The following is a 14,521-nucleotide window of genomic DNA, read 5'->3' as shown; positions in this document are numbered from 1 at the left end:
ATATATATGTGTGTGTGTCCGCATCTGTAGCCTGTTATTGTCTCATTATACCGCACTGTGAATGAATTAAAAGTAAATATATAAGTCATCATGGACACATCTGTCCATCAGACAGAGTGCTGCTGTGCCTCCTGTCATCATTAATGGACTCTCCTCGGTTCTCCTCCTCGGCTCCTCCGCTCGCATCTCCTGTGGGCGGGACTAAGTCTCGATGATAGGAGTCGAGGAGGGGAATTAGTGAAATGAGAAAGGGCCCATGAATCCTTGCGTCAGCGTATCACGTGTTGGGCGCGCTCTCTTCTGACCATATTTGGAAGTACAGCTTCCAACAGCTTCCTACAGGTTCAACCTCCACCGACTGGCTGCGGCTGCAGCTGGACCCTTCTCGATGTCTCTGCCTACTGTAATGTCTTGACTTACTGTTGAATAAACCTGAGTCGTAAAAGATACTCGACCCTCGATCATTCTACATAAGGTATTTGGCTCCCTCTGGCGGTCACTAAGTGTACTCCGACACCTCACATTTTGCGACAGTACTAGTGTCTTTACGGCAATTCACTACAACATCAGACATCATGGCCTCCGCAGCTCCGGAGGATTTACCGGAGAACCGGGAGGGTTTATTGGCCTCAAGAGACACCGGTACACCGGGACAAGACACCTGGACACCAAGGGAAGACACCGGGATGGCGGGATGCGGGAAAACAACCTTCGTTCAGGTGAGTTAGCACCGGGAGCTAACGGGAGCTAGCAGGAGCTGATGGGAGCTAGTTGCTTCTGCCAGGGGTAAAAACAGTATTAAAATAGTGTTAAAAACAGTGTTTGAAGTGGTATTAAAACAGTGTCAATACCAGGGGCGTTTCATGGACCTGGAAACATTCTGGGCTTAGCCCACAGTGGCAGAGCCAGAGATTTTCTTTTGGGGGAGCTGTGGGGTAGCTTGACGTTTCATAAAGGGTGCTCAAACATGTAGGGTTTCCCATTAATGTACCGGTCGCTACAGTGGAATGTTCTACTGCAACACTCCCCACACACACATACAGTACACCCGCGACTGTTACAATGAAGGCTCGATAATCAGCTCACGGCATATAGGTGTAAGCAGGGGTAAAGAAGTGCTATTTTTACAAGTGGGGAGTGGACCTAACCTCCTATAGGAGGGTCCTCACCTCCTCTATAGGAGGATATTTGTATTTAAATATTGAAGTTAAAAGCATCAATCTGGTGCACTTTGAGAGCAACATGGAGAGATCTATGGATACATCTCTCAACACCCATTTGAAACAGAACTGGAAACAGATTTTCTTTTTCTTTATGGGTATTTTACAAATGCTCCCCTTTTAAACTGTATTCTTGTTTTACTGTTATATGTATATAGTTTTTCATAACTGTTTTTCATCTATTCTCATAAATGGTGACCAAACCGTTTGAGACCCACTGAGATAACTAGACTAAAGTTATCTAGTATCTAAACATTCAAGAGAGTCCCTTACCTCACTGAGCTGTAGTTATCTCTCTCAGTCTGACAGGAGCAGGCCCGGTTCCAGAACAAAATGACTCAGGGTGCATCTAAGATTAGAGAGGGTGCAATGGTAAAGTGCTATTTTTATATGTGGGGAGTGGACCTAACCTCCTCTAGGGGGATCCGGGGGCATGCTCCCCCGGAAAGATTTTTTTTAAAAATATTGACGTTGAAAGCATCAATCTGGTGCACTTTGAGAGCAAAATGAAGAGATCTATGGATACATCTCAACACCCATATGAAACAGAACTGTAAACAGATTTTCTTTTTCTTTATGGATATTTTACAAATCGCTCCCCTTTTAAACTTTATTCTTGTTTTACTGCCATATAGTATTTCATTTATAGTGAGTGAGTAACTCAGATGAGTACCAGGAGACAGCAGTTGGTACTCTGGTACAGTTGTGGTGAAGGCATCTGACGTATTTGAACCGAAATGTCTACATGCATAGCAGAAGATGGCATCTTTTTTACAGGAATATTCCAGCCAATCTCTGTTTTGAAACCGTGAGCTGCAAAATGAGCACCTCACCCCACTGTACAGGCGAGTTGGGTACTTTTTTAAATATACCTGGGCAGGCTCTGTTTTGCAGAGGTCCTCTGGCACTTGCGGGCCGCCGAGGGGTGGCGGTGTTTGGGGCAAAGAAGACCGCTGCGGCTGCTCCGCCTCCGTGGGCGAGGTGGGCAAAGCCGGCGAGTCGGGCGTTAGTGTCCACGACAGTGGCCGCGGGTAACGTAATGTCCCCATGATCTGAACTGTTATTACCTGCAGTAGATGCAGTGTTACTGCTGGTCGATAAGGGCTGGTTGTTTTAACCATTTTCTGATGTCCATCATTGACTATATTCTTCTTCTTCTTCTTCTTCTTCTTCTTCTTCTTCTTCTTCTTCTTCTTCTTCTTCTTCTTCTTCTTCTTCTTCTTCTTCTTCTTCTTCTTCTTCTTCTTATTATTATTACTACAATTATTATTATTATTGTTATTATATATGTAATATTTTTCACTTTAGATATTTTTTTTGTTCACTTTTAATTTTTTTTTCTTTCACTTTTCATTTTTCAAATGAGGGTGCATAACGCCTCAACTGAGGGTGCAATGCACCCTTATGCACCCCCGTAGAACCGGGCCTGGACAGGAGAGAGCTCTCCCTTTCCTTGTTTTAGGAACAGCTTATAATATCCGTTAGCGCAGCTAGCTAACCAGATGCCAACAACAACAATGCAAATAGTGAGTTTGGTAGAAATATACTGTATAATAATGATTGAATATTATATTCTCTCTTTTGGGAGTTGCACTTTGTAGACGGTCCCTGATCACTCGTTTCTTCTCCGGCTGCGGATAGAGACCAATGTAACGTGTCCCGCTCGGAGGACGGCGCGTATTGGCTTTTTATTTTATCAAAATATGATTGTTGTTCGTTGTCAACCTTACCACGGTACTTAGGAGAAGTAATTTGTGTCTGAATAACGTTTTGTTCATGAGTTATTGATCCGTGAAATCCGAATCTTCCAATATCGTTCCAACTTTACTGAACTAAGCCGGAAGACAGTCTCATTTCGTAGACCGCTCGGTTTGCTGTTCCTTCACTTTATTTTTATATACATTTATTTTGGACGAAAACTTGGCGTGAGTGAGATATGGGTTAATTGCGTGACTCTCACGCTCAATGCATGAGGGTTGGCAGCCCTGACTATAATGATCGTATGAAGGTGTGCCTCGGAAATAATCTTTCACATAATTTGTGAGTGACCAAACCGTTTGAGACCCACTGAGATAACTTAGACTAAAGTTAACTATCCAAACACTCAGAGAGTCCTTTAGCTCACATGAGCCTCTCAGTCTGTCAGGAGGACTCTCCTCCAGCTTGTTGTGGAACAAACAGCTCCTTATGTCCGTTAGTGCAGCTAGCTAACCAGATGCTAACAACACGGTCCCTGCTAAAGCCCCGAATGCCCAGGCCAGGTGACGCCGCTGGTCAATACAGTATCAAAACAGTGTCAATACAGTATTAAAACAGTTTAAAACAGTATAAAATCCTGCATATAAAACATTGTTCCAGCACAGGCTGTACCACAGAGGTGATTAATATACACACTGATTAAAATTACTGTGAGATATTAGTTGATGACAAGTTAGAGCAGGCGCCGTGGGAATTGTAGTCTTTTATAGTGTGTTGATTACAGACGTCACAATTAGGTGGCCTTTCTTATGAAAACAAAATACTGGCTCTAAAGGCACTGACACACCAAACTGACACCAAAGAACACGTCCCGACGGACCCGATTGTTGTGTCGCCTCACGTCTCCTGAGTCTTTGCCAAAAAAGTCGCACTGGAACACACCGCAAAGACTTCAGCCGACAGCCAATAGCACGTACACACTGCGCATGCGTGAGTGTCAATAACTCTCCTAACCAGCAAGTGGCGGTAGTGTGTATTCGTCATTCAAAAGAGGAAACCGGAAGACAGACTGCGTGATGTACACAAACAACAAATGGCGTGCATTCCATTTTCACTCTCGTCCATCACAGACTGTTTCACATAACGACTTATCGAAAACATGTTTAGTGCGGTACTGGAAAATGAAAAATAATAGCCGTCTGTGTGTGCCTTCTTCACTTCCGTTTCGCTTCTCATGCACTGATTCGCTAAGCTAAACAGCCAATCAGAGTGATTTATTCTGCCGACTGCCTTCCGATTCAACATGTTGAATCGGCTGCGGAAGGTGTCGGCATGGCCGAAAAGAAACTATGGTGCTGTACACACCAATCTGAGTAGGGCGACAGGACACTCATCGACGGCCGGAATCGGCCCGGTGTGTCAGGGCCTTTATACGTATATAACCTAAGATTCTCGTAGACTGGAATCTTAAGTAAAGTTCTTGAGTGCCGCGCTTAACAGGTTAAAGTTAAAGTTAAAGCCTTTTATTGTCACTATACACAAAGTATAACGAGATGCAGAGTGCAACTCTGTCCCGGTGTGCAAAAAATATACAAACAAATTAGGGGTGCAACAACTAATCGACTTAATCGATTAAAATCGATTACCAAATTAGTTGGCAACTAATTCATTCGTCGATTCGTTGGTGACGTCATCACATGTGTTCTACACCCCGTTAAGCTCCAACGTTATCGCTCTTTTTTATCGGTACAGGAGACATTTAAAACATGTCATATCTATTATTGCTACATAAACGTTATATCGCAGTCTTAGTGTCACCAACTCCGTTTCTAATATGCAATATGACTACAAAATGCGTCTATAATGTATTTTCGATCTTCCCAATTCAGACGAGAGATCTCTCCCCCGCCTGCTTGCGAGGGGGCGGGGCAGTTTACACACACACGTAGCTGCTACATGCATGCAACACACACACACAGAGGAGATGGCGGAGAGAACGCGCTCCGAGGTGTGGTTAAACTTTAGCCGTCTCGATGTGGACAATGCTCGTTACCAAAAGTGCAATAAGAGTTTAGCATGTAAGGGCGGTAACACGAGCAATTTGTCTAAACATTTAGCAAAAGTGCTCCAGATCCAGACGGAGAAATGCACCGGGTTCGACTGTCTTTCTAGTAGCTCTGTAGCCCCGTCCACGAGGAACGTTTCCACGTCAGGTGTTATGTATGCTAGCAGCAACACACCGAGTTAACTCAGTTATAAAAACATGGGTTAATGATTAGAGGAGAGTTATTTATTTTGTTAAAGTTTCAGCTATTCTGTTCACAGTTCTGTCATCACATTATTTAATACGATTTGTTAAAACATTGTTGTTTCTTTTGATGTGAAATATTATGCATTTAATTAAAATAAAAAGCGATGTTAGTTTTGTTCACAATTTGTTTAGTTAGCTTATTTCTTGTCAAAAGAACCATTAATACTATCGTTAAAAGTACCGGATCGATAAGCAGTATCGATATAAGTAGTAGTACAGTTAAAACCTTAACGATCCGAATAATCGATTAATCGTTTCATTAATCGATAGATTAATCGATTATCAAATTAGTCGTTTGTTGCAGCCCTAAAACAAATACATAACACCAAAAAACACAGCAATAGGACATACAATCATACGGGGGAATAAATAGTTAAAAATATTGACCCCGAGATGGAGTATGACAGCACGCTCTCGATGGTCGCCCGGTAGAAGGACACCAGCAGCTTCTTGTTAAGTCGGTTTCTCCGAAGCACCCTCAGGAAGTGTAGTCGCTGCTGGGCCTTCTTAACTGCTGCAGTGGTGTGTGCTGTCCAGCTGAGGCTCTCCGAGATGTGAACCCCCAGGAACTTAAAGGTGGAGACCCTCTCCACTCTCTCTCCATTGAGGTGAAGGGGGGCGTGTTCTGGACGGTGCTTTCTGAAGTCTATGATGATTTCTTTTGTTTTATTTGTGTTCAGATACAGATTGTTTGCTGAACACCACACAGACAGCTTCAAGTTAAATACATATGGTGGAGTAAAAGTACACCATTAACCTCTGAATTGTTCTAAAAGTACAAAGTAACATTAAATAGAAATACTCAAGTCATGTAAAAGTACCTCTTAATGGTACTTAAGTACAGTACTTGAGTAAATGTACTTAGTTACTTCTCACCTCTGCTATGACCCTACAAAGTAGCTGTAGATTAGTTTTGTTGTGTCTGTGGGTTGTATTGAGTTGTCTTGTTTGTGTCAGCTGTAGTTGTGTTTATTATTTCAGAGACACAGCCGGAGAAGGAGCACTGAGAGCAGCATGGAGGAGAACAAAGAGACCCCTGGAGCTCAGGTCAGTGTGCACTTCATCACAATATATTCCTATCACTGTTATCCCCAAATGAAAGATCACAACCTGTTTAGAAAATACAATATGAATGCACTGTATGGTTAGATATAGCTTAGAACGTTGCCGCATACCAGGGGTGGGGAACCTTTTTCCTCTCAGGGGCCATTTCAATGTTTTCAACATCCTCCGAGGGCCGTACAAATCATTGACCTCTGCTTAAAAATACTAAAATCACGGCCCACTCATTTCACCTTTCTTTCATGCTGTGCAAAGACAAAGCAACCTCTCAATCCAGATATTTTGCCATGACTCACGCATGCATGCACGTGCACGGTTGTGGCATGACCACCAAAACAGAAAGATATGGACACAAGATGTGTGCAAATATATTTAGACTCCTATCCATGTGAACATGATTTAAGTGTGGGGGACCTAACCTCCTCTAGCGGGGTCCGGGAAGATCTTTTTTAAATGTTGAAGTTAAAAGCATCAATCTGGTGCACTTTGAGAGCAACATTAGTAGATCTATGGATACATCTCTCAGCACCCATATGAAACAGAACTTCTTTTTCTTTATGGATATTTTACAAATCACTCCCCTTTCAAACTGTATTCTTGTTTATTAATGACAACTTTTTTTTACTGTCATATAGTATTTTATACCTGTTTACTTTATTCTCTTATAATTATAATGATCATATAAAGATGTCCCTTTACCTCACTGGTTGTAGAAAAAGCTTCTTATATTCGTTAGCATAGCTAGCTAACCAGATGCTAATAACAACAAAGTTATTGACTGTATGATCAGTTTGACAGATCGCCACTGGGCTTACAACTAGACACAGCCACGCAAAAACTACAGCATGTGTACAGCTCCTTATTATGGGTACTGCAATTTTTGGAAGTGCCGGAGCGGAGCTGCATTCCGGTGCTCCCCATCAGAACTACACCCCTGTCAGACATATACCACGTGATGACACGTTAGGCTTGTGTTGTGTTCAAGGACCCTGACCTTTGCCAGGAAAAACAGGCACTCACTTGTTTAATTATTTTGCGGTCTAGATTTCTTTAATTTTTTTCTTTTTTGTGGGTGTTTATAAATTACCTCGAGGGCCGTACCAAATGGTCTCACCGGCCGTATACGGCCCGGGGGCCGGAGGTTCCCCACCCCTGCTGTATACGATAATACTTTATTTGTCAGATCAAGTCTGAAATGTGATTTGCATCACAGCAGCTCCATGTGTAACATCAACATAAACAAATATCAAGACACAATACATGAAAAACAAACAACAAACATGTAACATAACAGCAGGATCAGTGAGAGACAACCTGCTCAAAGAGCCTTCAGCGTGCTTTTGATCTGGATTCAGCTCTGTGTTTACTGAGAGGACTGACTGGAGCACAAAGGATGCTTCAGTCTGACTTCATTGAATCTCCATCAGATGGTAGCAGTTCATATTCGCTGTTCAGAGAATGTTTTGGGTCCCAGATGATGTTGTTGGACAGCCTCTCAGGTTATTATGGTCTGCTGAGTAGGGCTGCACAATTTGGGGAAATAATCTAATTGCAATTGTTCTGACAGATATTGCGATTAAATTTGCGATGTATATATCTAAAGTGTGTCCATAGATAACGCACACGCACACACACCTGCAGGTCTTTCTCTCTGACCCGGTTCATTAAATAAAATATAATACACAGACTCTTCACTGATTGTACCTAAATTGTCAAATGTTGCTTCTGGATCGGCTGAAGCCATTTATCCACACCATGAATGTTGCTAGAAAAGTCTTCACCATGGGCGTTAAACGTGCAGTGTTGTTGTTGGGTGTATGTGTAGTTACCTTGGGCCACTTCTGATTGGTTAACAATGGCTATTACATATGGAGCACAGCACTTCTGATTGGTCTGAATGACTGACACACAAGAAGAAAAAAGGAAAAAAAAACGCAGGCTTTGTAATTTGCTAATTGCATCATTTAAAATCGCAATTTCGATTTAAAATGGATTAATCGTGCAGCCCTACTGCTGAGTCAGAAAGTCTCTGACAGGGTGGACCAACAATCTTTGAGCAGATTTTTAACAGGTGGAGCAGTTTTGATTTTAAAGCTGTTGACAAACACTTGTACCAGGTAGCCTTGCAGTACTGCAGAACAGACACGATCACAGATGTAAAGAACAACTGAAGAATTTCTCTGCTCGTCCAAAAAGACCTAAGGCAGCAGAGAAAATACATTCTTTGTTTTGTCCTTTTGCACAGATATTCAATGTGCTCTTTCCATGACAGCAGATGGTCAATCATTACACCCAAGTATGTGATTACAAGATGTGAAGATTACATAACAGTCATTCAATTGTAATTTATTTGTATTTATTATTTAATGTAACTTCTTCAATGTCATACCAAGCAGGTCTGAGTGTCTCTGGAAGGGGGATGGTAATTAGGGGCAGTTCATAAATCCATGTAAACATGACATTTCTTGCTCTTTCCTATGCTAGTTCAGTGAGTTTTGGTCGTACAGTGATGAACCTTATACCAATGGAATCTGTGGAATCTCAGCATGACGTAGAAAAGATCGTTTTTGCCAGTTATGTGCTAAAGTAGCCGTTAGCCCGTTTCGCTAAGTGTTGATTTAGACTTGTTGTTGGACTTCTTTTTCTTGTAGGTAAAATGATTAATATCGTCTGTTAGCTGAGTTTCTTCCCGTTAAGTGGGTATGCATAATTAATAGGTTGTTAAATGTTAAACCTGGAGACGCTGTTTCTTGCAAGTTGTTGCGTCTGCCCCCGAGAGTCTCACAATAATAAGAGCGCTGTTAGGAGAGATTACGAGTGGCATTCACAGTGGCCAATCAGAGGGGTACTCAAACCGGATACGTCACACAGGATGAGGGTTCCCAACCAACCATAATTGTTTAAAGTGGACCTATCATGCAAAATGCACTTTGTGATGTCTTTTATACATAAATATGTGTCCCCGGTGTGTCGGGGAACTCACGCAGCGTCAGAAAATAAAACCCTGTCTCTTTTCCTCCGTACCCAAGTCTTTTAAAAACGGGTGTACAACGAGCGGATATAGATTCCATCCGCTGTTACGTAATAGCAGCGGCGGACCCACAGAAAGTTGCTATCAGAAACAATGCCCGACATGTTTTGGACGTCTTTGTTTACATTAGCAAGCCTCGCTAACACTCAGAGCTAACCTGTACTGGAGAGCACATGTGTTTTTAAAAAGCAGGAAATAAAAAAAGGAACTCACCTTGTGATAAACCCGCAAGAGAAAAAGCATTTGAGCTCCATACTATTTCAGAAATAATCCTTGACGTGGTTCAAACAGGATGGCGTTTTATCACAACCGAATTTAACTTTATCTCCAGTAGAATTCTGATCAGGCATTAGCTCCGCCTCCTCTTATTTATTTATTTCAAGCTAAGGACCCAAGATCTGGGTTTCTCTAACAGGGCTTCAAAAGAGGGGTTTGAGCAGTATGAGGCATGGCTACAATGAATGATCCGTTTGGTATTTTGAAAAAAAACAACTTCACAGACATGTTTTGTATAGGTATGGCCCTACAATATATGTTTCAAATATAGCTTGATAGGTCCACTTTAAATTATGGAAGTAGCGTAATTCATCCAAAGCGACTGATCCACTTTCTTAGTGTTAGTGAGGACTCGAGCAGCGGCGTTCTGAATCAGCTGCAGCTTTCTAATATATTTTTTAGTGGAACCTGTAAAGACACCATTACAGTAGTCGAGTCTACTGAAGATAGTGGGGGCGTGTGGTGCAGTGGGTTGCGAGTTAGTGTTCGGATCAGGTTCAAACCCCATTGCAGTCAGCATGTCGTTGTGGAGGCGTGTGGCGCAGTGGATACAGGCTTGGTGTTGGGATCAGGGCGTCACAGGTTCAAACGCCACTGCAGTCGGCATGTCGTTGTGCCCCTGGGCAAGACACTTCACCCCAAATTGCTCCTGTGGGGATTGCCCACAGTATTGAGTATGTAAGTCGCTTTGGATAAAAGCGTCTAACATGTAATGTAATAAAAGCATGGACAAGTTTTTCCAAATCCTGCTGTGACATTAGTCTTTTAATCCTAGATATGTTCTCTAGGTGATAGTAGGCTGATTTAGTAACTGTTTTAATGTGACTGTTGAAACTCAGGTCAGAGTCCAGGACTACACCTAGATTTCTGGTTTTATCTGTTGTTTTGAACATTGCAGACTGAAGCTCAGCACTAACTTTTATACGTTCTGCCTTGGCTCCAAAAACCATTCCCTCAGTTTTGTCTTTGTTTAATTGGAGAAAGTTCTGACGCAACCATTCACTGATTTGTTCAATGCACTTACTCAGTGTTTGAATTGGAGCATAGTCTCCTGGTGAAATGGTTATTTAAATGTGTGTCATCAGTATAGCTATGGTAACTTATTTTGTTATTTTTCATTATCTGAGCCAGTGGTAGCATGGAGATGAGATCTAATAATACTAACACTGAAGTTCTGCCACTTAAGTGGATATCGTTGAAGACCTTAACAAGAGCAGTCTCAGTGCTGTGGTTTGGTCGAAAGCCTGACTGGAACACATCCAAACAGTTATTTAAATTCAAGAAATTACTCAGCTGTTGAAAAACAACTTTTTCAATGATTTTACCTAAAGATGGGAGGTTTGATATGGGCCTGTAATTGTTCATTACTGAAGCATCTAGATTATTCTTTTTAAAGAACGGTTTAATGACTGCAGTTTTCAGGGCCTGTGAAAAAACACCTGATACAGAGGCACTGACTGCTTGTCTGATTTTCTGAATTGTGTCAGTGAAGAAGGCAAAGTCATTGCAAGTTGCATTGCAAACAAGGCACGTGCGTTTTTTTTGTTTTTGGCAATTATGTCAAAGAAGAAAGACTGTCGTGGATTTTTTTCAATTCCAAATTATAAAGGCCAAGTCGCTCTTTTTAGATTTCAAAATGAACCTGGAGATTTGTTTTTCGCCACCTGCGTTCAGCCTTTTGACACTTTTTTTTCTGTTCTCACAGTCATGGCCTTTCTCCATGGAGATATTTTCTTGCCAGTCACTTCGTTTACCTTAGTTGGAGCAATGGCATCTATACAATTTTTTATTTTTGAATTAAAATGATCTACTAGCTCATTTACTGAGATGTTAGCAAGGGCACGTGTGGAAGAAACATTCTGAGTAAATATTTCCCGAGTATTTTCAGTTAAATATCGCTTTGTGGTTACCTCTTTTTGAACATTTGCGTGAACAGAAATAGAGCTCTCAAAGAAAACACAGGAATGGTCAGAGAGTGCAACATCAGTCACCACAACCGTAAAGATATTCAGACCCTTTGAGATAATAAAGTCCAGAGTGTGCCCCTTATTGTGCGTGCGCTCCGTCACATGCTGAGTCATTCCATAGCTATCAAGAACACAAAACAGTTCTTTAGCCCTTCTGTCCTGGGGGTTGTCAACATGGATGTTAAAATCACCAACAATGACTAGACCAGGGGTGGCCAACCAGTCAGATGTTAAGAGCCAAAAATGTTACTATGTTACTGCAAAGAGCCACATCAAACACACAGTCACAGATGTGTGTGCACCCCCCCTCCTTCTCTATTTTGTTCTCAGCCTTTCTCTGTGCTCCTTCACTTTCTTCCTCGCCTCTCTCTCACACAGATAAAATGAAAATCTAAAACTTTACGCCGCACACACACACACACACACACACACACACACACACACACACACACACACACACACACACACACACACACACACACACACACACACACACACACACACACACACACACACACACACACACACACACACACACACACACACACACACACACACACACACACACACACACACACACACACACACACACACACACACACACACACACACACACACACACACACACACACACACCGGGAACCTGGAAAGTCTGGTCCATGTACAGCTCAAAGGCACAGCCTACTTCTAATATGAATCATGTAATGTCCATGTCCATCTAATATTCGCACGTCCCTGTGGTTGGTGTCAACAAAAACAACATCAGGTGTATTTGGGATGTTAGCAAAGACATCATGGGTAAAACAAAACCATTCTGGTAACACTCTAGTGTGCTTGTACATTGCTGCGCTAGGTGGTACGATGTTTTGTACCGCATCAGACTCAATGTCCACAATACGGTCATGACGGGCTATATACAGGCGTTTGTATGCATTACATCCAGTTGTTATGTGTGCAGTGGATTCTAGGTGTTGTTGTGAATCCTGATGGTTTAAACAGCTAGCTTTCTCTGTAATCTGAGTCCACACCAGTGCTGCCTGATCTCAGACTGCTTCATGCTGAGCAGAACCCTCCGATTCCCCCACCTCTGGTATTTACTTTGGTTAGAATGTTGCTGTATTACTGTATCAAATATAATACAAATATAATAAACACAGTTAGTAAAAGTAGTATTTTGTTAACTGAAGGTTTGTATTAAGTGAGTTTTTATTGTGTTAACTGTATATGTATTTATGCTTTTTAGATTTACGTTCTCTCTTTCTCTGTCCGTCTGTTCTAGAAACCGAAAGGAAGAGAGAGACGTCACAGCTGTCGGCAATGTGACAAATCCTTTACAATATCTGGACATTTAAAGAGCCACCTGCTTATTCATACAGGAGAAAAAAAGAACAGCTGTGAAGAGTGTGGGAAAATATTCACTAGATCAGATGCTCTCAAAAAACATCAACGTATTCATACCGGAGAAAAACCGTACAGCTGTGAACAGTGTGGGAAAACATTCACTCAATCAGGTGCTCTCAAAACACATCAACGTATTCACACTGGAGAAAAACCATACAGCTGTGAAGGGTGTGGGAAAACGTTCACTACATCAGGTCATCTCAAATCACATCAACGTATTCACACTGGAGAAAAACCGTACAGCTGTGAACAGTGTGGGAAAACATTCACTAGATCAGATACTCTCAAAATACATCAACGTATTCACACGGGAGAAAACTCATACAGCTGTGAAGAGTGTGGGAAAACATTCTCTAGATCAGATGCTCTCAAAATACATAATCGTATTCACACTGGAGAAAAACCGTATTGGTGTGAAGAGTGTGGGAAAATGTTCAGAGCATCAGGTGAACTCAAAATCCATTATCGTGTTCACACAGGAGAGAAACCGTACTGGTGTGAAGAGTGTGGAAAAATGTTCAGAACATTAGGTGCTCTCAAAACACATCATCGTGTTCACACAGGAGAGAAACCGTACTGGTGTGAAGAGTGTGGAAAAACGTTCAGAACATCAGGTGAACTCAAAATCCATCATCGTGTTCACACAGGAGAAAAACCATAGTGGTTTTAAGAGTATGGGAAAACTTTTTCTCAAAATATTCACCTTAAACTCCACGAGCAAATCCACACTGCATTGTTTTGAACTATGAGAGCCAAGCTAGCAGTTTCCTCTTCCTGATGTCCTAAGAGCTGTAGTTATATTTTAATAGTCTTTCTGAATTGAAGTCTCACTAACAGTTTTTTTATGTTCTAACCAGCGTTCACACTATGCCAACACAAGGCCACAGAGATGCTGTTTCTCCCAATTTAATTTATGTTTGTAATAGTTCCTGATCTATAAAGAAATGTTTTACTATGCTGTTCAATGTTTTCCATATACAAATAGTGGCGGAGCAGTGCCACTGCTGAAATATGCGCGCCGCTGCTAGGGGACGCCAGCCAGGTACCCAACAAAAATATATATATATTTGTTTTACTTTTATTTTTTTTAATAAAAGAATAATAAGTGGCGACCCTTTTTAATTTTGATTGTTTGCTATGTGGATTTGTAGTATTTGTGTTACTGTATGTTCAATAAAGGTGTATTTTTGCTAAATCTTGAGACATTACCACTGTACAGTTGCAAGAAAACCCTTTGGAATTACCTGGATTTCTGCATAAGTTGGCCATAAAATGTGTTCTGATCTTCATCTAAGTCACAACAATAGACAAACACAGTCTGCTTAAACTAATACCACACAAACAATTATATGTTTTTATTGAACACACCATGTAAACATTCACAGTGCAGGGTGGAAAAAGTATGTGAACCCCTAGGCTAAAGACTTCTTCAAGAGCTAATTGGAGTCAGGAGTTAGCCATCCTGGAGTCCAATCAATGAGACGAGATTGGAGGTGTTGGTTAAAGCTGCCCTGCCCTATTAAAAATACACACCAGTTTTGAATTTGCTATTCTT

The 14,521-nt window shown here is 41.6% G+C and overlaps 1 protein-coding gene across 1 annotated transcript in view; it reads left to right on the top strand.

Annotated features, from left to right (window-relative positions):
* The window catches only part of LOC139432873 (zinc finger protein 595-like), a 33,642-nt gene extending 19,569 nt beyond the window's left edge, over positions 1 to 14,073 (top strand). The window contains exon 3 of the mRNA XM_071202204.1: positions 12,874 to 14,073. Within this exon, the coding sequence (XP_071058305.1) occupies positions 12,874 to 13,627 (754 nt within the window). The 3' untranslated portion in view covers positions 13,628 to 14,073. The remainder of the gene's footprint in view (positions 1 to 12,873) is intronic.
* The last annotated feature ends 448 nt before the right edge of the window (positions 14,074 to 14,521 follow it).

The sequence above is a fragment of the Pseudochaenichthys georgianus genome, unplaced genomic scaffold, assembly GCF_902827115.2.
Source record: "Pseudochaenichthys georgianus unplaced genomic scaffold, fPseGeo1.2 scaffold_167_arrow_ctg1, whole genome shotgun sequence".
NCBI lineage: Eukaryota > Metazoa > Chordata > Actinopteri > Perciformes > Channichthyidae > Pseudochaenichthys > Pseudochaenichthys georgianus.
Note: the sequence above shows the minus strand (reverse complement) of the source record. Positions and strands in the feature narration are given on the sequence as shown.